At 37.4% G+C, this 25,447-nt stretch overlaps 1 protein-coding gene across 4 annotated transcripts in view; it reads left to right on the top strand.

Annotated features, from left to right (window-relative positions):
* Positions 1-25,447, top strand: part of LOC123643808 (cytohesin 1 interacting protein) — a 71,002-nt gene that overhangs the window by 13,526 nt on the left and 32,029 nt on the right. The window contains exon 1 of one of the 4 annotated variants that reach the window (XM_045559561.1): positions 21,976-21,998. The exons of 2 other annotated variants lie outside the window; for them this stretch is intronic. In XM_045559561.1, coding sequence (XP_045415517.1) covers positions 21,991-21,998 — 8 coding nt within the window. In that variant the 5' untranslated portion in view covers positions 21,976-21,990. Of the gene's footprint in view, positions 1-21,975; positions 21,999-22,766; positions 22,821-25,447 lie in introns of those variants that run through there. One more of the 4 variants, XM_045559566.1, reaches the window with a different exon arrangement.

Raw genomic sequence — 25,447 nt, forward strand, 5'->3', positions numbered from 1 at the left:
CAAAATTAGAATTGCTTATTCTAGTGTTTCAATTGTTTAGATCCAGAGTAAGTCGGGTTTTTGTGTACTAATAACTTACATTGTGTGGGCAGATAGCATTATTGAAAGTAAGTTAGAGACCTCTCAAGTTCTCCATTGCATTGTAGGCTCTAGACATTACATGGAATTGATAAGCATACATGACCTATACAGATGACTAAGAAATAACACGTAAGAAACAACTTTAAATTTTTACTCTACATTAGGTAAGAGCCTATTTGGTGGTGGGTGTGCTTTGGCTAATGGGTAAGAGAGTGTAGAACCTTACCTAGAGAGGATGAAGTTAGAGCAGGTATCCTGTTGTTCCTGGTCAGAGCATTAAAAGCACTTTAAGTGGTAGAGAAGGAGAAAGCGCCTTGGAGGCTAAGTATTGAAGGCGTGTTTAGCCACAGGCTCTGGCTTAGTGGAGCTGTCTGTCTTGTTGTCTTGAAGTAACGTGAACCTCAGTGGCCTTCTGGTTGAAGCAGCCCTTGTGCTAATGACTTATGATAAAAGGGTACTGGGAAGGTATCAAAGAGAGTCCTTGGCTCATTGCTTTCTGAAGATGGCTTCCTTTTCCAAAATGAGGGGGAAATTGTCTAACAGACCTGGGGCTGATTATGTTTTGTCAAAATAAGTTGACAGTGCTGTATCATATAAATCCTGTGTATAAAGTTTGCTTCTGCTGGTGATTTGAACCAGCTTTCAAAAGTCCCAGCTAAGTGTTGTCACAAAATGCTTGCGGGTAATTTTTCCCTTTTCAAGGACTTCATATAGAGCTAACTAATTAGGGACTCTTCATGCCCCTGTGTAATTCAATCCAATGTATCAGAGAATTTTGAGTGTGCAATTTGTGTAGCTCATTCTTCATATTCATTACAATTCACATGTACATTTGTTATAATAATATTCACTGCACAGTGATGGAATCAGAGAGATTTTGTTATTTAGTCAATGTCTTGGTTTATTTAATCTCACCCCAGTTTATACCAAGAGGAATTTAAAGTGGCTAAATTAATAATATTCAACAAGATGTCCCTTGACCACTCTTAGCATAATTTCCCTTTTTACCTTTTTCAAAAAATTCATTGTGAGGATAAAGTGTTCTCTTGTATGTTGAGTACCTCATATCATCTCTAAGTTAAAGACAGGAAAACCGGTTTAAAATTTTTCCTGAAATGCCAGAAATTTGCATGAGGTGAAACACCTGGTTCATACACACACAAAAATCAAGCCCAGACATGTTTAAGGAGCTGAAATAATATTTCATCTGTTTCTAAGATACTTGGGTAAGTTAAACCAAACAGGAAACTACAGCAGAAGTCCCTGAGTCAGAGAGGAACCGTTCATTACCTATTTGACTTTGCAAGCCAAATGATGATGCCATTATCCTGAAATCTACAAAACTTAAGATAACTCATTGTCAATTATGAAAATACTATGGTTATGCTCTCCTATCATGTCATCTTCGGGCAATTCCACCTTCTCCATTTCCATTAGACTACTCCAACTCTTTATACCTCTGGAACTAGATTATGTTTTTGCAAACTTTTTAGAACATGGGGCACTTTGGGGGAGAAGATAAATCACCCTACTCAATCTTTTGAGTGACCTGTGCCACCCTATATAATGAAAATGGAAAAACTACATATGAAAACAAATGAAAGATTGATGTACCTTTGACATAATTGAGACAATGCCCAGTTTCTTAAAATACAGGGAGGAGCTAAACATTAGATGAGAAACTATTGTAAACATGATCTCCTCGGTCACGCATGGATGGTGGTCATTTGTAATATGCAGACAGCTGTCACACCCAGTGAAAACCTTGAAGAAGGGGAAGCAGAATGGGGAAGTGGGATGGAAGGTTTTAGGTTAGTGGTCTTTTAGCATTTTGGAAAATGTAAGTCAATGTGGCATTTGCAGAAGTTATCACACTCTTATCAAAGCCATCATATACCCTCCCTTGAAATTACACTTAAAGTGCTGATTCCTTTAAATCCTTTGCTATAAGGAGGAGTAAGAATATTTTTCTCCCTAATGTAATGGTCTAATTTTGTCACTCAGGATTCTACGTCCACAAGCCATGCCGTTGCTCAGCATCTCAGGGTTTCTTAGATATTTTTACTAATATTTATTGAGTGTTTACTATTGTGTCAGGTGGTTCTACAGCATTTTAATGTTCACCCAAACCCTATGAGGTTGGGACTGCTTTTATGTAGATTTGAAAACTGAGGAATAGAGAGAAAGCAACCAGCAGTTTGGTTGCATACTGCCCTAAAACGGTACCTAAAATATAGTCTTCCTGTGCTACCTATAGTATTTGTTTAAGCCTTTCCTTCTTTTTTTTTTTATTACCATTATTTAAAAAATGTAAACGTTTTGGAATTACAGAAGTCAGTACATGTATAAAGTAAGGATTAAAACATATAAGGAGATAGACAACCAAGAAGTTATCCTTTCCTCACACCCCAGGGCTACTTCACAGAAGTAACTATTATTAATTTTCCAATGTATTTAGAAATTTCCTGTGCCTAAATTAGGATATACACACACATGCATACACATTCTTTTTTGTTTGTGGGTCTCTTAAGGTACTTGTGTTATACCTTAACATATTATAATCATCTGTGGACATGCTTGTTTCTCTGAATTGACTGTAAATTCTTGGAAGTCATACTATGTATATTGTTCTGGTTACCTACTGTTAAGTAACAAATAATTCCAAGACTAGTGGCCTAAACCAACAAAGACATTTATTTTGTCCACACATCTGCAATTTGGGCATGCCTTAGCAAGAACACCTTGTCTTTGCTCCACTCAGGATTAGCTGCGGTGGCTCAGCGATTGGGGGCTGGAATCAATATGGCATCTCATTTGCTCACATGTGCAATGTTTGATGCTGGCTCTCAGCTGGGACCTTGGGTGAGACTGTGGCTGGAACACTTTCCATGGAACTCAGTCTTCCCATGGAACTGCCTGGCTTTCTCAGAGCATGGTAGCTGGGTACCGAGCATCCCAAGAGAACTGGGCAGAAGCTGTACTGCCTTTTATGACTTACACTTGGACATTGTATAGTATTATTGTTTCTGCAGTGAACATAGGTGTACCCAGAATGAAGGAAAGAGAATGTATATCCCACTTTGAAAAATTCACATTGTGAGGAGACCAACTGGGATGGGATATATTGATGAGGACATCTTTGGAAAAGATGATCTGCCACAAGTATCTTTTCATCTCAGGCTCATCTGTCTACTATCCAGACATTTACCTTACAGTTTTGTGTATAGTAGGTGCTCAATTAATGTCCAGGAAACTGAGTTGCTGAATCAGGGTTGAGAGAAGGCAGCTTTCTGCACTGAGCTCACCTAACAGCAGAGGGGAATAAAATCTCACCAGGGACAGTTGCTAGAGGTTGCTAGAAAAGGTGCTTATAAGAGGATTCTTCTAGGGTAACTAGTGGATGTTTTTGAGCTGTTTTCTTTATCCAGGGTGCTTCTGGGAAGTGCCGTTTTGATTGTAAACAGGAGGCAAGGGCTGGTGCTAGGCTGAGCTTCCTGTGAGCAGGTAGGTAAGACTGTGTATCCTTTTGGGAGCCGCAGTCAATGTGTGAAGCCCTGCTCACTTCTAATGAAGCTCTCCAGAGTGGCTCAGTAGCCATGCATGTTTGATAGTTGTTAAATTAGTATGAAGGTGAAACTCTGGGTAGAAAAAATGAGGGCTGAGTGCGAAGGTTGCATCATGTTTGCTCTTATATTCCATGTTAATAAGTATTTTAGGGCCTATCAGAGCAGGGCCTGAACAACTGATCATGACGTTGGCCCTCTGGTAGTGAGACTAGATCTGCACCACCAGCTGACGCTGGAGAACACATCTCCTGACCAAGCGGAGCAAAGGAGGCTACGCATGAGAGCGATGTGGAGACAGGATGGATGGCCATATCCACAGAATCTGTTTCAGAACTCATGTTATGTTTATTTTGTTGTTTTTATTCCTGTCTCTCCTCTGTGCTGTCCTTCATACTCTCACACTCGGTTTCCTGGCCAGCTCTCAACCTCCTCTGCTTTCTGGGCATTGGTACACTTGTCTCCTGCCACTGCATCACTTGAACTGAGAACCCCCCTGAATCAGACCAAGCTGGCCCCTGGGAATACACACCTCCACTCCCCCCTTTTCCTCATAGGTCTTCCCTCAGGGGGTCCCCATTTGGGCAGTCAAGCTCCAAGGGCTCTCCTTCCAGTTTGGTCCCCACAGCATCAGAGCAAACAATCATTAAGTTTCTGTAATGATGCATTTACAAGGGCTTAGAATCAGAGACACAATTGAAAAAGTGCTTGTTATGCTTATATTTAAGTTTACATGGAAAACATCTATCAGAGGGACAAGACCAATATCTTTTGCTAAATATTTTTGGCTACTTGTAGGAGCTGTCATGCTGCCTTTTCTCCACTCAAGGGTATCTCTAGTATTGACTAACTCCACTTCCCTTTTAATATAGTTTGTGATTATTTATAAAAACCTAAACTATTTTAACCATTCCTTTAAAGAGGTCCTAAAAGGTCCATCTCCTGCTGCCTACCCGTCTCTGTCTGTGCACTGCCTCTTCTGATAAGATTCAGTGGTAGAGTTTGACTTCATGATGTTGGGACTCAGCAAAGAATACCCAAAATGAAGGCCTCAGAGGCAGCCTCCAAAGCAAAAGTTTTTCTCTGACATCCTCCTTCCCTTCTATCTCTCATTCCCTCTATGCCCTGAGGCTAGCCCATAGAAACTAGAATCCTTTACCCCAAGGCGGGTTATAGAAACAAGATCCCCTTTTCCTCAAAGCCAGACATAAAACTGAAAAATATTGCTCTAACTTTCCCTCTGCCTTTCTCTGTAAAAACTGGCCGTGGAAAAATTATCTGACCTACCGTGTTTGATTGTAGGTCATAAGACCCTCATTCTAGACATGGTCCTGCCCCATACCCAGAAGGAAAAAATACATGCACAGAGAGGCCAGGAAAAATCTAGACAGACAGGCCTTGCTGGGTTTCCCCATTCAGTTAGATTATTAACCTTTTTGTACAATCGTATTTGTACAGGGCTATCCATACTTTGTTAAACCTAAACATAAAAATGGACAATTTCCCCTGAATCTTTGGTTCTTCATCCTAAAGAATCCCATGTACACATTAAATATATTTGTATGCCTTTTGCCTATTAAATTTGCCTCTTGTCAGTGACAGTCAGTGAAACTTCTGAGGACACAGGAGAAGCTTTTCCTTGGCCCCTATGGTAGTGAGCACTGGAGGTTGCCTGACATCGGAAGAGGAAATACCTGAAATGTGAATTTCATGACAGCCTTCTGATGCTCAGATCAGGTTCCCTAATGGGACACTGGTCTGAAGGGATGGTTAGACCTTCAATTTTCTAGTTGAGTTCAAGGTTTATATTTAGTGTAGCTTTCAGGATTATTGTGTTTGGAGAGCTACAGAATCTTGGTATTTGCTGACCTCCTATTGCCAATGGCTTCTTTAGTGTGAGAGAAAATTAGATTTCCCAATGTGGCAAGGCTTTCATGACTTAATTTTTGGCGCCCAGAGGTTGAGCACTGTATGCTGGAGCTTGACTGCAGCGGTGGCAATGAAATTAGGGTCAGACAGCAGAGCAAATTTCTTAGATTCCCTCCCATCGCTGCGCATGATAACATCATCCTTCCTGTCCCCTAGCATGGTTCAGTGTCCTCAAGTCCCTCTCCCCTACAATTTGCTCATCCCTCTGCAGTGCTTCTTGCTTCTACTCTCTCCCTTTCTTCCCCATGAACCTGGCCCTGGTCCAAGCTTTTATTGCCTATTTCTAAGATGATAGCACTAGTTGAACTGCTCTTCAGTTCTCTCCCCTCCAATTATCTTATAAACCATTACCTAGTCAATTTTCCTAAAATTCCCGTTTAGTTAACTTATGCCTGTGCCCAAAAAATTGGTTCCTTTTTGACCATTGAATCAAGTTCAAAGTATTTATCATAGTAGATAAGGGGGCCCTTACCCATCCAGCCCCAGTAAGGTGCTTGGTAGTCATCTTTTACTAAGCCGCCCACACCTCTGGCACACCAGCCTCCTTAACTGATCTCTGAGAGTTTCCTCTCCGTGTTTTCTCCTCTTGATGGCTCTCTTTATCCTGTCATTCATGCGTAAAATGCTGGTTTTTCCCCTGACACCATTTCTAACTGTTGAAATTGTACTGATTCTCTAAACTTGTCTTTCATTTTCAAAGAAGAAATTCAAAGAAGAAATTAATCTTTCTGTTCTGTCCTTTGAAGTTCTTTGTGTTATTTTTTGTCTTATAGAGGCGAACATGTTGAGTTCTTTTACTAGGCTGGAGGCTCATGCAAGGCAGAGACTAGGCCAGGGGTGGAGAACCCATGGCTTTAATGCCACAAGTGGCCTTCTAAGTCCTTATTAAGTGTGGCCTTTTGACTGAATCCAAATTTTACAGAACAAATCCTTTTATTTTTATTAATACATTTTTTTGTCTTTTATATTTTTATTTTATTTTTAAAATGAACATATTTAAACTACCAAAGCATAAAATAAGTTCCAACAAAATAATCCTCCCAGATTGACCAGCACAATTGTAACATTAGTAAGCCATAAGGGCTGCTACGCCCATGATTCAGCTCTAATTCCCCTGCCTGACTGACACCACTGCTGCATGAGGCTGGTTGGCAAAAGTTTATGGGGTCAAGTATGCCAGTCTGTTATCAGCTTTTGAAAACAGTTCACTGTGTTTGTGTTTCAGTTGTAATTTGTGAATAGTTGCACAGCTAGACAGTGTTTTTTTGATTCTGTCTGCTTAACAGCCCATCATGTCAAAAGAGACCAAGAGAATGCTGAAGGAAGAAAACAGATTTTTTAGTGAGAACTGGGAGTGGCAATATTATCTTGTTTCTGCTAAAGATAAGATGATTTGCTTGCTTTGTGATGCTGCAATATCAACATTAAAGAAATTCAATGCTCATCAGCATTATAACACTCATAAGGAACACAAATATTTTAAATTAGAGGGAGAGTAGCAAAAGGTTGTATTGCAGAGATTAAAAGATGAAAAGCAAAAGCAAAGAAAATTCTTTCAAGCAGCAATAAGACCTGGAAATAATGCCACTGAAGCAACTTACAAGGTAGCTTATATAGTCAAGAAAGAAGAGAAGAATTTCAGTGATGCAGAAATTGTGAAAGAATGCATTGTTGAAGTTGTAGGATGCTTAGACCCTGATAACGTTTCAAAGTACAGACAATTGTCTCCTTCAAGGAGACCCATAACTGATCGGCAGAACGAATTAGCTTTCAACTTAACAGAACAACTTCATGCAATACTTCAAAAGAAAAATATATATTATTCAATCTCTTTGTATGAATCAACTGATACTACTGACTTGGCACAGGTTTTATACTTCATTCGGGTCATAATAGATTGCCTTTGCTATGAAGAGTTACTCACTTTGGGGACTCTTGTGAAGAGAACATGGGGGATAGATATCTTTGACAATGTTCAAGATAAATGTTGTGATGTTGGACTGAATTTGGTAAATTTAATGAGTGTATGTACAGATGGTGCACCTTCCATGACAGGAAAACATGAAGAGTTTATTGCACAGGTAAAAAGTATTAACAAATCCAGATGCTCTCATTTCTTTTCATTGTATCTTGCATCAGCAAAATCTCTGTGCTAAAGCTACTATTTTAATTGACACTTTGCAACAAAGTACAAGTATTGTTAACTATATTATGCAAATGCAGCATGGCATTGTCAGTTTCATAACATGCTAAAGTTTAATGATGAGGTATTCAGTGTGGATTTGCTGTATCATTCTAGCATGTGTTGTCTATCACAAGGACAGGTGTTATCCAGAATTTTATCTCTGAGAGAACAGATAGTTAAATTTTATGAAGAACAGGATCAGCAATGTGAATTATTGAAAAAAGATTTCTATAGGAATGCAGCATTTCTGTGTGATATCATGTCAAATCAAAACCAATTGAACATTTCTTTGTAAGGTAAAACTAACTCTATATATGATATGTGGTAAAAAAAAAAATCCAAGCGTTTTAGAAAAAAGCTATCTTTTTTAAAACACTTCTTCAAAAGGAAATTTGGATGAATATTTTCTCCAGTTAGTAAAGGTCATTGATGAGCAGGATGATATATGCGAATCATTTGAAGAATAAGTAGCTGTTATAGATCTATTATTAATAATTGTAGAATATGATGAAAGGTTCACTGACTTTGAAAACCATGACATCCCACTTAAATTAGCATTTCAGCCTCACCTAATTGATATCACCAATGCACCTAAAGAACCACAGAAGGAATTGATTGATCTTTCAGTAGATGACATTTTGAAGTCATTGTTTCATGCTAAGAAAGATCCAATTGACATATGGAAAAATGCAGTAGAATACCCATGCCTTCAGCAACATACCCGAAAAATGCTTTCTTGCTTTTCAATCACTTACTGCTGTGAATCTCCATTCTCCTACCTAACCCAAATCAAGACACCCTTAAGGTCACAAGCAACTGATACCCATCTAGAGGATCAACTGAAACTGCAGGCCTCCATGCTGCAACCAAATATTCGAATGCTTTACAACAAAAAGTAGACACAACAAAGTCATTAAAAGGTTAGTTAACTTTAAAAATTAACAAATAGTTTTCATTTTTTGAAATTATTAAGTACATAGCAGTAAGATTTTTACAAAATAATGTACATTTTTAACTGTATCTAATTGAAGTTTTGGCCAGGTGTGGTGGCTCACACCTGTAATCCTAGCATTCTGGGGGGCTGAGGTGGGAGGATTGGTTGAGGTCAGGAGTTCAAGACCAGCCTGAACAAGAGCCAGACCCCATCTCTACTAAAAATTGAAAAAAATGAGCCAGACATGGTGGCTGGTGCATGCCTGTAGTCCCAGATACTCAGGAGGCTGAGGCAGGAGGAACACACTTTAGCTGAGGAGACAGCAAGACTCTGTCTCAAAAAAAAAAGTAATTGAAGTTTCTTGAATGAGGTCTTATTTGATTACAGCTAAATTAATGCGGCCTTCCAACATGGAAAGGTTCCTCACCCATGATCTAGACCATCAACTCAAGTTTTTCTGCATATATTATATATACAATGTGTAAAGCAAATGTGGTAAAAATTTGGTGTCCAGTTACTCTGATCATATTTTCTAAATTAAAAAATCAAAACGTGATCTAACAAAGGATATAATTTTTAAAACATATAATTGTCAAAGGGCAATACGACAATTTGCTCAAAATCTGAATATATGAAATTTGATTCCCTTTATATGTTAGAGCTTAACTCTAATAATTTTTATAGACAAACCCCAAATACATAGCAATACCAGTGGTTGGTTACCCAATACACTGGCATAGAAAGTCTTTAAATATTTTGGTATATACATCTTCTTCCTTTATTTTCCTTGTCTCTTTTTAGAAGTGAGCTCTATAATGTGGTATGTTTATGAGAAAAGAAACTCTCACAGCCTTACTAGGTTCATTGCCTGCTCCTCAAGAGGAAGCCAATACCCTGAAACAGCAGGAGGGACAGCAGAGAAAGTTTAATACCACAGGCACCATGTGAGGAGATGGGAGCAAGCTCTCAAATCCGTCTCCCCAGGAATTTGGAAGAAAGGGTTTTTAAAGATAGTTTGGTGGACAAACGGCTATGCAATCTGATCTGCTAATTGACTGGGTCTCAGCAGAGCCATAGGGGCCTAGACATTGTCTTCTTTTGGTTCTTGGGTGGGGGTTGCAAAACCAGCTGAGTCAATTCCTCAGTCTGGGCCACTGGTCTGGGTGGGTCAGTTGTTCCACCAGAATGCAGGGCGTGGAGGATATCTCAAAAACTAGCCTTAGATTTCACAAGGGCAATCTTTTCTATGCGAGAAATGGAAAAAGCTATGAATCTTTATGACCATCAGCTATAGGACTCCTCAGTAGTAAGCAATTATAGGAAAGCAAGTTGGGGAACGATGGCTGATTATATATATATTTCCCCTACCACAGTTCCCACCTTGTGATCCTCTATTAATTTTATGAAAGGCAGTTTCAAAACCAACAATATTTCTTTCCATCTTCAACTATACTAACAAGATCCAACTGATGTGTAAGCTAGTCTGAGAATCAAGGCCACAGAAAATTGTATATTAAAGTCATAAAACTGGCATTATGACTTTTTAAAGAAAAGCTCTTTGTTATTGTTATTGCAACAAAAGCTCTTGCAATTTGTTATTCCAAACCTTTCTTCTCTTGTATTAAAGGTTATAGTGTTCAGAATTGTTCTCTTTGCACCTTGTAACCATATTTTAGTTGTCCTGTTTTCAGTTTTGAATAGTTTGTCGTTTTTCCATCAGTACTCTCAGGTAATATATATTTGTGTGTGTGTGTGTGTGTGTGTGTGTAATGCTATTCATAATGGGCCTACTATTCTATCCCCACCAAAACTTAGCTATTTCTTTTGGGCACATATCCTCCTTTGAAGCTGCTGGGAGCTTTGTGCACAGATGAAATGTGGCAGGAAGGGGATGTTTCCCACCTTCCTCTCTTGGACTTTTTCATCTCTGTGTGACAATATTTTCCACTCCCCCCGAGATAAGAATCTTTTTGTAAATTTTCTATATTTAACACCAAGTCTGAATGCTGTTAAGCAACATCAGCCGTTCTCACCACATCCACTCAGATTAAAAGTGAGTCAAAGATAATCAGGTTACTCTGGCAGAAACTGTGGCCCCACAAACTGATGATTTTTGATAGTGTGTTCCAGCATATTCTCTTCTACAAATGCTAGGAGACAGACTAAGGCAATTTCCTCTTTGCCTCGGTTTTTGTTTTTTTTTTTTTTTTAAGAGAATAGGCTGTATTTTCTTTTTTTACACAGTTTTGCTCCTTTGCTTAACTTGTTAGGGATAAATAGGTGCTTGACGCTACTGCTCAGTTCTTATGTGCAGCTGCTGGATTCCATGCAACTCCCTTTGACAGATGTCTTGCCCAACTTTGTTCAAGTTCAGAAGAAGACACTCCACAAATTTCCCCGACAATCCATGCTGATGTTGAATGGTCTTCCCATTCAGGGAAGTGCCACTCAAGTGGTCACATGAGGAATAATAAACAGTTTGTTCTTGTCTGGATGTTTGAGGATGCCAGGTGGGCATGTCCTGTCCTCCTTTAGGTGATCAATCCAAAGACTCATATGAGGACAGGCTTCATACCACCTGACCAGTCCAGATCCTGTATCAAGGTCTGCGCTTCCTCCAGACTTCCCTCTCTGAATTATCTTCCAGATCTCTACAATCTTGTGAAAGGCTAAAACCGGGGCTCTCTTTACCCTAAAATTATTGTTTATATTTAAGTTTCACCCACATGAAATAAACTGAGTGAGTGAAGCTTGCTTTACACCAACCAGTTCAGCTGTAGCTCTTCCAGTTACGAAATTCAAGGATCTGGAAAGGCTGCTTCTGCGACAGCTTTTAGCTAAAGTTTCCCACGTGCATGTTTTCCTATGCATGGGATTGAGCACTCAAGGACAAGAGATAAATGTCTTCTAAATATTCAAATACAAAATACAATTACTATTAAACTAATCTAAAGGACCACCCTCCCAAGAGTAATTTTGGTTTGGAATAAATTTATGTTTTCTATTATAATTTATTTAGGATAATTTTCCATGTGTTTTTGGGCAAATTGAATACCCTGTTGCTACCTGAGTTTCTTTGTCTGTAAAATGAAGCAGAGGCAGTTGGTTGTCCCAAGGATATTTTTAACACTAGTCTTATTTTTTGATTTTGTGATTCTAACTTCAATGTGGATAGAAAGGTGATTAGAATGGACAGTTGGACTGAAACTGAAATGCAAAGTTGGTCAGAAAGATCTGAATTATATAATTAATAGTAAATTGGGAGTCAAACTGGATCCTCCTTCTGCCTCTGAGGGAGTCTATGCCTCACTCAGGAAGACCTTCAAACTTTTCCTCCTCGTGCTGTTTTTCCTTCTTTCTTTTCTCCTTTTTCCTCTCTTCTTCCCTTTTATTTTCCTCTTTCTTCTTTGTTCTTTGGGGGGAGGCGGGAGGGAGAGGCATCATTTTCCTAAGCAACACACTTAGGAAGTTTTTGTAATGACTTTCCCAAATTCCTGCTCTTTTATAGACTCACGTTGAGCAAAGAGCCTGTCAATGTCCAAGTGTACTTTTTAAATTTTACTATTTTTGTATTAAATTAACTTTGCAGTTTCCTAGTTTTTCATCTTAGATAGCAATAGCTCAGGAGGAGAATATTTGTTAGGATGTGAGATCCCTTCCATATCCGTGTAATTACTACTTCTCTTGAAAAAAGGACGTGCTAATTCAAGTGTGCACATTTAGTACAATGAATTTTTATTGCTTTGATATATTTATCTTATTTTCTAATGAAAATTCAGCTACCATGATTAAGTCTGTATTCTATCTCCTTTCTTACCCCATCCCAAATGACTAAGCACGAAAATGTGTCTTAGATTTATTTAATTTCAAAGAACAGGAAAAAGGAAGCCAGTAATTCATTTAGTACTGTTTTCACTTGGATATTTTCCATGTACCTGAAGAAGGATTTTTCCATGTACGTGAAGAATAATGACCTATTTTTTTTCTTTCTTATGTTTCAGTATTGAGGGTTCTTTGTTTGTTTTTCTTTCAGAGTAGGTTTCCAGCAATTTGGTAAATGTTATAAAATCAATCAGTCTTTAAAAAATTTGTCCTACCAAGACTGTGAAATACATTCCTACATATTCATTTGTGAATTGATGGATAGATGACAGGCAGTAGGCAGCAGCAGGCTTGAGTATTAAAGGATTCTTGTGTTAGGCTTCAGAAATCTTAGCAATCTGATCTGTAGCACATGAAAAGAAGTAGGAAAAGAGTAAAAATGAAAATATGTATGAGAATTTGGTCTTAATTCAGAAAATAGCAGCAAAGAATTATTTTTATTGGAAAAATAAAAAATAGTAAAGCTAGAAAGCTGGAATATTTGATACCATTGTGAACAAATGAACTGATTATTTTGTTTTATTCAAAAGTTATCTCTTCTTTATCTCATGCCATGTGGAAATGTTAGAGATCAGTGGAAAGAGAATAGAAATGATGGAAAATTTGGAAGTTTGGATTTATGAGGAAAGATGAGAACAAGGCACAGTTCTAATGATGATCTTCCAGTAGAAGGCAGTGTGGTTGGGAGGGAAGGTTGATAGTGTGGGAAGAAGAAGGCCAGTGCTTAACCCCACAGCTACTCCCCATGATCCCTTGCGGTGAAGCTGGCTGCTTCACCACTTGTCTATATCAGTTAAATGAGGGCATCGTATTGGGTGATTTTTAAAGTCCCCAGCTCAAATTTTACAATGGCTTCTCATCTCCAGGGAATATAAAACAAGAAAAAATGTGCAGAGTGTATTGAGTTAGCTTCGTTAAGAAAAAAAGATACAGCATTTTTTAAAACTAGGAATGAAACACTCACAGAATTTGGAAAATTTTATTCCAAATTTTTTAATGTTGGTATTTGGGTTCAGTGCTTATCTTCTTTTCCTTGCCTTTGCAAAGCCCCCTGTGTCTTGTTTATTCTTAGCAGTGTTCAAATATCAACTCTAGAAACGAATGAATATAGAAAAATCAATGCAAGTACAGTGTCTTCTGGAGAGTCCACTGGTTTCCTCTAAGCCTGCCCTACTTTTTCTCAAACCTGGCTTGCATGCCAATTTGTTGTGTTTCTTTGCAAATCTTGTTATAGTTTTTGCAAAAAAAGTTAAAAAAAGAAAAGGGAAAGAATGAAAATTACAAAACTATATAAAAGGAACAGACTACCAGTACTTAAAAACAAAATAACAAAAAATGCTCCTCTGTGCCCAAGTCCTTCAGGAGCCCATGGAAACAGGTAAATAATTAACTAGTACTCACTTGGAGAATGACAAAGAGGGCCTCAGGGTTTGTTACGCAACCAGTGGATGATCTTCAACACCCCATGCAGTGCAAAGGTCCCACGACATGATTCTTGCCTTCAGGGAAATCACATTTCAAAAGTGGGGAAAAGGGAAGTTTAGACTAAGCCAAGGTGGTTCACTTGAAAAATGATAAAAGCCGTTTAACCTCCTAGTGTGTCTCTAAACACTCCCAATGTTCTACACAAATATATGCACATGTGAACTATTTACTATTTAAGGGAATTTTTACCCTTGGAAAAATTCAAAGGTCTACATATAATAAAATCATCAGTCAGCAGCAGTTGGAAAACAAATCAAAGTTAATTGTAGTGAACACTATCGATAATGTTACTCCTGCATTTTAGAAAGGATTTCAAAATAATCTGTTTTTAAAAATCTCTAAAAGCCACCTAGTAAACTGACTCTCTAAGCCAGGGAAAGATGCGAGTCGGTAAGTTGGCAGAAAAAAGTCGCTCTACAACCCCTGGTTCTGAGGGTAAAGCCTTGGGTCTGTTTTCCGGAGTGAGGAGGGAAAGAAACATTCCCTAAATGGTTATGCATTTGTGTGTAACCTATACAGAATTTTTTGCAAGGTGTTACGAGTGAAACAAAAAGGGCAAACACACTTTGCCCTTAGGATTACTATTATTTAGGGAGATAAAATACAGCAGCACGAGAAAGACTAGGAGATGTTAACAATTTTCTTGCCAGTGAGTGAAAGCAGTGTCCTACACACTGATTATGGAGTTGAATATATCATAGATAGGAGCAACAGATCGATAAAATTTGGCTTTTCCTTCATTCAGTTTCTTAGCTTGTGGCTGGAAGCCAGTGATGTATTTTGCTGTCTTTGTTCCTCACTCCACACGTGCTCTGGTAAGCAGCTGTTATGTTTTCCTTTCATGGCGTAGCCATGATCAGTGTACTTCTTTGAGGTCCTAGGAAGAATTTTAAACAGTCCTGGCCAGTAATCACTGTCTCTTTGCAGATGCATCACTTACACATACTTCATTTCTATTCTTCTCCAGTGTTACGGAGAAGGGTGGTGCTGAAATCCTCCCTGTTAGAGAGCTTGTCAGCTGACATTGTAACACCAGCAGGAAAGACATAAAATGCTTTCTTCTCTTCTCCTGTAAAATGGGTGAGGGCATTGTTTTCTGATACTGCTAATCTAAAGCACAGGTATTTGGGTGATTGGATATACTCTAGTTTTTCCTCTCTCTGACCCCCCAAAATATTTAACATGTTGTCATTTCCACTTTGTACTTGTTCTACTTGGCCTAAAGAAAATAATTTGTAGGGACAGTAGCTGTTTTATCTCTCAGTGCACCCCTAAACATGCCTGGCATTCCTCTACCAAGCTTCTGAGTGTTTCAGCAAATGAGCATGTGAAATAGTTTAAAATAAAAATTTAATGTCAGTCATTTTTATCTGCTCTGACCCCCTCCCTGTCATCTCAGAAACCTCCATGTGACATTCAATCAACTGAATTATCTGCGCCAAATACTTTGTCTATTCATTTAACATATTCATCCAATTTTTACTAAGCCAGGGCATTGTTTAAGCCTTTGGGGGTCAAATATATATATAAAATGAGATTGTTGTCCTAATAGAATGGCCATACAAACAAATGACTGGGCTGTGTGGTGATGTGTCAGGACACGAGAGTAGCACAGATGCTAACTCTTACAGGAGTTCAGGAGTGGCAACAAGACATTCTGGCTGCTGTCATCAGGGAATGCTCCACAGAGGAAGTGGCATTTGAGCTCAGATTCTAACAGTGTATAGAATGTCAATGAATACAGATGAGGGTTGGGATATATCGGTTAAAGGATACAAAATTTCAGTTAGACTGGAGGAATTAGTTCAAAAGACCTATTATACACCATGATGCCTGTAAGTAATAACAACATACTGGATACTTCAATAGTCCTAAGAGAGTGGATATTAAGTGTTTTCACCACAAAAAAAGGATAAGTATGTGAGGTAATGTACAGGTTAATTAGCTTGATGTAGCCCTTCCACAATGTATACATATTGTAAAACATCATGCTGTACACCATAAATATATACAATTTTTATTTATCAATTAAAATAAGTAAATAATACGGGAAATTAAAAAAATAGAGATGTGGAGAGGGTTTTTAGGAAGAGAGAACAGTTTAAACGACGAAATAGAGGTAGTTTGATGCTAGGTGAATGGTCAGGAGGAAGATTATTACATCTTAGAGCAGTGAGCTAGTCTGTTTAGGTTAAGATTAAAAGTTAAGACTGGAAAGTTAGCTATGAATTAGATTGTAGATGATTTTGAATGCAAAGCTAAGACGTTTAACCTTAATTCATAGTTATGGGGACGTGACACTGTTAGATAGAAATAGTTAGACTGGAGAGACTGCTTATAGGAGACCAGCTGTTGTCTATTGTGTTGGGTTGAGGACTGAACCTCAGGAAAGGAGGAGACGATGTCAGACATGCGAGAGGCAGAAGTGACAAAGCCTGAGGTCCAATCATATGAATAAAAGAGAAATCTGAGACAAATGAGATGGGAGCTGTGTTCTTCCCTATATGATTGTCCTGGCGAGTTTCATTCCTTCTTGTGCACATCTTGGGGCACAGAGGGGCACGGCTGTGTTGAGAGAGAAGACCCCAAACTGCATTCTTCAGTTCTGACGCATACCTTCTCCAGCTTCACATTTTGAAATCAGGATACTTCTTACCATCTGTGGGTATATTTAATGTGGAAAATTTTCTTGAAAAGCAGTTAGTAAACCAATGGTGCATATTTTAATTGATGGCACCTTATCATCAAAGAAATAAAGTAAAATGTATATTGTTGCTGTATTTGGGTTTTGCTTTCAAAACAAAATTATTGTTTCGGGTTTTGCTTTCAAAACAAAATTATTCCATACTCATTGCAATTAAGCCAAACAGCCCAGTGTGCATAAATTACATTTAAATATTAAAAACACAGTAAATATTATTCAACAAACACCTACATTGCCCAAAGTAAAGAATCACTGGGAAAATAAATCAACTGTCAGAGCTTTGGGGATTATGAATGTATTCATCAAATGCTTACTGAGTAGCTCTTATTAAAAAGTCACTCTTCTAAGTGCTAGAAGGATTCAAAATAAAATGAGAAAAGAACTCTGTCTTGGTGTGGGGGTGGGGAGGTGGAGCTCACAAGAAGAGACAGGTATACATAATTTTAACAAGGCAAAATGTGATTAATCATAAGAGAGATCTCCAAGGCATGCTTTGGATTATCTGAGGAGGAGATGCTTGGGAATCTCAGATGAGGCTTCAAGGAAAATGTGGCATTTAAATTGGGCCTGGGAGAGTGGGTAGAATTTCTACAGATAGAGGTAAAGGGGGTGAATCTAGGTGAGCAATGTGTTGTGAACAAAAGTAAGAGCCTAGAAAGAGCCATGGGGGTTCAGGGAACACAGCAGCCCCAAGTAGCTGGAGTACAGGCTGTGTGTAATATTAATAATGATTATAGGAAGCATTTGTTGAGCAATTAACTATGTGTTAGGCACTGTTGTGTTTTACTTGGTGGTGTGTAGCATGATTGGTCCTGTTTTTTTAGCTAAGGACACGGAAGCACAGATCAGTTAAATAACTTGTTTTAGGGCATAAAAGCCCAAGCGTAACCAGTTAGTTTTACTCCTCTAGTAAGCGGGACATGCATAAGGGCGTGCACACACCCCTTTTGAGTACATGTGAAAGGATGTTGGACATGGGTGAGAGGAAGTGTTAAGAACTATGTGAAGGAGTTTGAAATTTTTTCCGTCATATTTTTCTTATGGTTTGTATGAGATTAGACCCGTTTAGCACACTGTCTGTCTCTTATTAAGACTAGATGCTCAGTAAATGCTTATGTAATTGAAACTAGAGAATAAGTAGTCTAGTTGTAGTTCTGCCATTAAATCATTTTGTCTCTTTGGGCATGACTGCTATGTTTTCTGGTCCTCAGATTTTTACACTCCTGAAAATTAAAGGAGTTAAGTGAGATGACTCTGAGGTTCCTTCCAGTCTGACATTCTGTCAACTCAGCTAGTATCTTCTTATGACTTCGAGAATATGCACAATTGGCCCTCCATGTCAGTGGGTTCCACATCCATAGATTCAATCAACCATGCGTTGAAAATATTTGGAACAAACTGGATGGTTGTGTAGGTATTGAACATGTACAGATTTTTTTTTGGTCATTATTCCTTATCTAGTACAGTATAACAACTATTTACATGGAATTTATATTGTATTAGGTATTATAAGTAATCTAGAGATGATTTAAAGTATATGGGACAATGTGTGTAGGTATATACAAACACTATACCACCTTATATAAAGGACTTGGACTTGGGCATCCATGGATGTTGGTGTCAGTGGGGGTCCTGGAACCAATCCCCCATGGATATTGAGGGACAACTCCCTGTGTGTGTATGTGTGTGTATATAGACATATATATACAGAGAGAGAGAAAGAAGAGAATCAGCTTCTGTTGATTCTGTTCTTTATTGAGTATTCTAACAAATAGTATGGATTTATCAAAGAGGGACATATTGCATATTAGTTTTTCTCTTGTACTTACTACCTTTTACTGTATATATTTGACTTATTATGTTAATTAAATAAAATTTGAGAACTGTTTATTGCTACCTATTGTAGATGAGGCTCTGTGCTAGGTTATGGGCATGCAGAAATGACTGTTACAGTATTCTTCTCTGTATTATTCATACATTTGAATCTCAAAGGACTTGAGATTTTATATCTTTTTAAAAATTTTAAGTATAGAAAAAAATAGAAAATTCTGTTTTTCTAAGAAGCTATCTTATTGCTTCTCTGTAATGCCCTCTGCTACACACACACACACACACACACACACACACCCCTTTGTAGACTCTGAAAACAAAAATGAAGAAAGTGAGGAACATTGCATCATCAGTTGCTTCCTGCTGGCCCTTCTCTGGTGATTCACTTAGTGCTATCAAAGGCAAGTCCTCTACAGGTGGCAGAGCTAATCCAAGCAGCTCCAGATTGTTACTGAAACCACAAGGGGGTTCTGGCCTAGGTTCGGTTGCTTGCCATACAGAAAACCAATTGCTGGGACAGTGAGGCTTGCCAATACAGAAAGGAATTTAAAATACCATTGACGCCAGCCGGGAGATGGGGAAGCATCCTCAAATCTGTCTCTCTGACTAACAGAGAGCAGGGGCTTTTACAAGCGGTTACAGAATGTGGAAATTAATCAGGAGCTACATGCATCAGGGCAGGTTGTGTTGAAATTAGTGCAGGCGGGTGGTTTGATTCAGATCTTACAGATTAGTGAGGAATGGTGAGTCTTGGCTTCAGGAAGTCTGTGGCATGGATCTTCCGGCATCTCAACTCCTTTATCTTGCAGAAATTCTGCCATTTCTGGGAAACAACACAAAAGGTCAAGTAGTTAGATGTTACAGGGCTCTGGTTGTCAAGGCCCTACAGGCCTGGGAATCCAAAGCATAAGAAAGATACAGGGAAAACACGTGTGGGAGTTCATCCTCTGTTTGTTCATGGGGCCGGTTATAAGATGATGACTAGACTGGAGGGGTGGAGGGGGGTCTTTCTTTTTTGGGAACTCTAAAGTGAAAGCTGTCCCTGAAGCTGTTCCGTTTGGATGTGGCTTAACACCCTTATTCATTCAGTTGCGTGGAGTTGAGGCCTCTCTAGTGGGTAATATTTGAGGAGAGAGAGGGGAGAGAGAAGAAAGGGGGGAGAGAGAGAGACAGACAGACAGATGGACAGACAACAAATGAAATAGGTCAGGGGGAACAGTGTGTTGGGCAGAAGGAATAGGGAGTGCAAAAGCCCTAAGGAGGAACTGTTTTCAATTGGAGGGACAGAAGGAAGGCCAGCATGACCAGGGTGTGGTATGATATGAGGTCATAGGGTTTACTAGAACTTGCAGGACCTCAAAAGATAGGCTAAAGAGTTTTGATTTTATTCAAAGGCCAGGGGGAAATCAGCTAGATTTCATGTTGCCATTTTGCTGTTCCAAGTACCACACAAAATTCCAGTCCCTCAACAGGTTTCTTGCTTTCTAAGAAGTTACTTTCTAAAGCCCTGAAGCCCTTCCTGAATCTGTGGGGTTGCCTGCCCACACTCATTGGGCAAGGGTTAGATTAAGTAAAAGCCAAGCACTGGTGGTGACGCAGGGTGTTAGTTAAGGGAAGAGGAAAGAACGCTGTCATTGTTTACTTTGAATTTTGATAAAAGATTTGGGTTTTGAAATGGAACTGTGCATGTGTGGTGGAGAAGGGTCGGGGTGATAAATGACTAATGAGAAGTGAATGACACAGTAGAGAGTGACCACTTTAGAAACAGTGGATTTCAAAAGGACAAACCAATGGCCTTTACCTCCATGAAAATTAATGACCCATGATTGTGTTCTTCAACTTTACTGTATTATTTTGTGGAGATTTCAGCAGAACATTTTGAGGAGAAATTTTACTTGGTTGGAAAAAAATATGATTGGTTGGATAAAGAAATATGAAAGAATTACCTAAAAGGATGGAAAAGAAATCCCATTAAGCAAAACAAAATCTTAGGCTGTCAACAAACACCAAACATCCAGTGGATAAACCAGTAATTCTCATTAGTGAGCATAAACAGGAGTATCAGGTCCTACAACACCATAAGATATTATTACCAACATATTGTGATTGGCTTTTAAAAATTCTCTGTGAATTATTGGTATTTTTAAAGTGTACCAAATAATATATGAATGCATACTTACTGTAAAAGGTTCAAACCATGAATGGCATAAACTTAGAAAATCCTCCTTCACTCTCTCTGGGCCTTCTCCCACTACTCCTTCTCCTGTGGCAACCACTATTCTATCAACAGGTTGGTACATATCTTTCCAGTTTTCTTTATGTCTAGACATGTTAGTATACATGTACATATGTGATCTTCCTTTAAGAATAAAGCACAAATGAGTTCATACTGCACAATTGTTCTTCTACCTTTCTCCCCACTTTTTGCTTTCAAGATCTTTATCAGCATATAAATGTTTATTTTACACTATTTAATGGATGCAGATTATTCCACAGAATTAAATAACCCTAAATTATTTAACCAATTCCCAATTTATATCCATTTAAAACTCTAGTTTTTGGCAATTACAAACAATGCCATAAGAATCATTCTTGTATGATTTTCTGCACAGGTAGGAATACTTCTGTAGGGTCGGTTCTTAAAAATAGCATAACTCCTTTTAAGTGCTAGAAATGCAACATGTTATATGTTGCATGTTATAAATTTTGTTACTGTCAAAATTTTCCCATTAATAAGTCTTTATTGATTAATATTCCTACCAAAAATGTTTAATGCCCATTTATTTGCATTGTTTGATACCCAATATGGATATCACTAGCCTTTATTTTTTTGTTCTTTTGGTGGGCAAAAATTAGTATCTAACTATTTTAATTTTTACTTTCTTGATTACTAATGAGGTTGAACTACTTTAAAGAATGTATTGATGATTTGTATTTCTTCTATAAATTATCTGTTCATAGCCTTTGCTCATTTAAAAATACTTTTCTGAAGAAGTATCATTTTAAGCATGCTGTATATTACAGCCATTAAGCAATTGTTTATCACAAATGACTTCTTACTATCTGCCACTTAGCTTTTACCTGTATACATTACGGCTTTCATAGAATGGAGCTTATTCGTCTTTATGTTGCTAATGCTCTCTGGGCTATTATGCATTGTTAGAAAAATCACCTTCAACCTAACTTTATTAAAATATTCTATATTTTCTGCTATTCTTTTATATGTTTTGATTATTTTTATATTTAACCCCTTAAGCTATCTAAAATTTACTATTATATTGTGATAAAAGGCTAAAACTTACTTTTCTTTCCAAAAGGTACCCAATCTCATTGATTGGAGGGTCTACTCTTTTCCTAATGAATTGAAATAACTTGGTGACATAATGAATTCCTACATATGCATGGGTATGTTTTGGAATTCTTTATTCATTTGATGATACTGTATTTGCCAATCTTTTTTATTGACCTCTTCTACTTAACAATACAGTTCCAACTCATATATTTATTTTTTGATACCCAAGTCAAAACAGTCTCCCTGGTGCTCATCCTCACCTCCATTCTCTGTCATTATTATTTTCAATTTCCTCTGGCTAGTCTCATGCACTTGCCGCTTCAGATGAGTGTAACAATGTGTGCCAAATTTTGTAAACAAACAAATAAAACCTATACGGATTTTTATTTGCAGTATATTAAATATTTTACAACCTCTGGGGATAATAAACATCTTTACAAGAAAAGCTCTTTTAGTACCAGAACATGGCATGCCTTTCCCTTAGTCTGGACTTTATCGTTTTCTTTGTAAAGTCTTAAAAATGCTTGTTAGATTCACTCCTATTTTATGAACTTTTCGACTATTTTATGTTTTTTCCCCCATTATTATAAGTCCTTTCATAATAGCATAATGTTATTACAATATAATATATTAATTATTATATTAATAAGCACATGAAATAATTGCTGCTATATATGAAATTTATTTCTTTATTTTTGCATGTTGTCTTTTGAATCCTACACTTTGGAAAATGCTTGCTGAGTCTGTTCTTTATAGATTATCTAGTTATAAAACCATATAATCAACAGACTTTACAGTTTTATCTGTTCCTTTAGAAAATCTATACCTCTTATTTGTGATATGGAGTACAACAGTGAAGAGTGATGATGGCTATGGTCATTACTATCTTCCTTTTTACAATAATGGAAACATTTACATGTTGAGGGTGATATTTGGTAAGTATTTCTGATAGATACTAAGAAATTTTTCCTTCTATCCCTAGCTTACTTGGGATTTTTAAAAGCAAAAATAAATCGTGATGGCTTTGACATCTGTTGCATAGAATTTTTTCTTTAAAACAGAAATTTAGTGGTTTCTATTAATATTTTATATTCTAATTTTGAGCTGTCCTTGTATTCCTGGAATACATCCTATTTGGTTGAAAAGCATTATTTTTAATACACAGATGGATTCAATTTGATATTTTAATTAAGTTGTTCATATCAGTAGTAATAAGTGAGATTGGCTTCATTTCCTCCCTCCTTCTCTCCTCTTTTTCCCTCCCCCGCTCCCTCCCTTCATTCTTGACTTCCTTTTCACCTTTTATCACCAGTTTAGGATCAGGTTAGTTAGTTTATAGATAACTAGTTTTATGCTCTGGAATAATTTATATAAGACTTATGTGTATCTTGAAAATTTGGTATAACATTGGTAAAATAATCTGGATCTTATAATTTTTTTAAAGTATAGATCTTTGACTACTTTTTCAATATCTTCTATATTTTTTAATATATTCAAGATATCCTTGTCACGATACACACATACATATACACCCCTATCTGTATATCTATTTATAAATATTTTATTTTCTTGCCTAAGGTCCTGCTCTTTGACTCAAATGAAATGAACTCATTTCAATAAATTATTCCCATATTCAAATGGAAATAGCCCACTTTACTAAAGTCATTTTTTATTAAGTGTGGCTGACAGTAATTCATTTATTCCATGGCTGTTATGGCAGAGTGTGTCTGTGTGTATATATATGTATATGTAATCTTGATCTTTATGTTTATACTCGATTGGAAATATTCCTAAATATTTTATTAATCACATAACTTTAAAAGAAAAATAGCTACATTTTTGGGTAAGATAATTGTCCTCAAGCAAGAAAAATATAAGTGGCCAACCAATCATATTTCTCATAGATCCTTAATCTTTCTCAGAAAGGCATCTCTCTATTATAGGACAATTCTCTTAGGACACAAATCTTATTATTCAGTTCAGTTAAACCCTCTCTACCTTTGTCTTAATAAATTCATGAAAAAATATTATTTTAACAGAGTTTTAGACAAATCCAAGATTAGAGATCCTTTACTCATTATACTAGCTACTTTGTGTTTATTTTTAAAGGGAATTTTTACTACTAGGGTTTTATCTCTCTAAAAGGGAGCCATGCATGTGGAAATCAGGGGAGCTCATCAGGGGGCTGACACTTTTTTGTAGGGGGATTCAATAGGCTACTGTTCTTCACATACTATATGGAGACTCTTTTCTGTTTTATTCAGTTTTTATTTTTTAACCTGAGTGAATCATGTGGTATGAATAGGAACCCAATATAAAGCAATTAAAAGTAAAATTACTGTAGTTGAAGTCAGGCTGGAATTCTCAGAATCCTGCTCTCATGCCTTCTTCTTTCTCCTCCTCTTCCCCTCTTTCCCAGGTAGTACATTTTCACGAGTACCCTTTTAAAAACATTGCATAGACTTTCCCTTAATACTCAGACAATTCCAATGCACTCACAGAGCATTTTGTATATATGCATGAATATGTGCATAGACACAGCTGCCTTTTAAAACCTACACATAGGTGGCCCATATACTACCTTGTACCTTCAACGTGGACCCTCTTAGAGATCTATCTCTGCCATATGCCCACCATGCTTAGTCCCATCCCCAAATCTGAAGTAGATAAAGAAGAAAATGGGATTTTTACAATGCACTTAATGATGTTTCTATGTGGTAAGTACAAGTGAATGTGTAAAGACATCTACTGTTACATTTAAAAGAAAGCTTGAAATTATCTTACTGAGTTGTTTCATGAAAAACTGATCTAGCTAATCCATTTAAAGCCCCAAATGAATTTAGTGGCTTCATCTCTTGGATGATATTGTAATCTACCCATAGCTTCATGATTTGATTGAATTGAACTTGAATATGTCAGAAAAATGGTTTCCTTGTACTTGCATTAAAAACATAATAGATATGATCTTTTGTTAAACTATCATCTGTATTAGGTTTAAAGTTTTTCCTTTTACTGTTTTAAATATGCCTGTCACAATTCTAAGTGAATATTTGGTTTGTATTCACAATAAGATTTCTAATGTAGGGCCTTTATGATCTTTGCTGCTGTTCTTTCCCTCTTCTGAGCTGGCTGGTTTTGAGGCCCAGTCCTGATTGTAGAGTTTTAGTTTACCTTCTTCTGAGGCAAGCTACTCCTCTTTGGGGAATGTTGTTCCTAAGCTCAACGGCCCCCCCACACTAAGGGTTCGGGGAAGATGGGAACATCTATCTACCCAGCTCAGTCACTCAAATAAGCTAATAAACAGGACAAAACAGTTGTCAAAGTTAGTGGGCACTCATATATGAGCATAGGCTTATTAAATTAAATTTACTTTATATAAAGTCAAACATACAATATTCAAATATAGTCTATGCGACTTTAACCCATCTCCTATATCAGCTCAGGAAGCCAAATAAAGGCTTCCTACCCATATAAAGTCAAAAGGCCAAAACAAAACAAATAAACAACCCAAACCAACCCAAAACAAAATAAAATCCTACAATATTCCAGGAAGCCAAATAAA

This window comes from Lemur catta, chromosome 8 (assembly GCF_020740605.2).
Source record: "Lemur catta isolate mLemCat1 chromosome 8, mLemCat1.pri, whole genome shotgun sequence".
NCBI lineage: Eukaryota > Metazoa > Chordata > Mammalia > Primates > Lemuridae > Lemur > Lemur catta.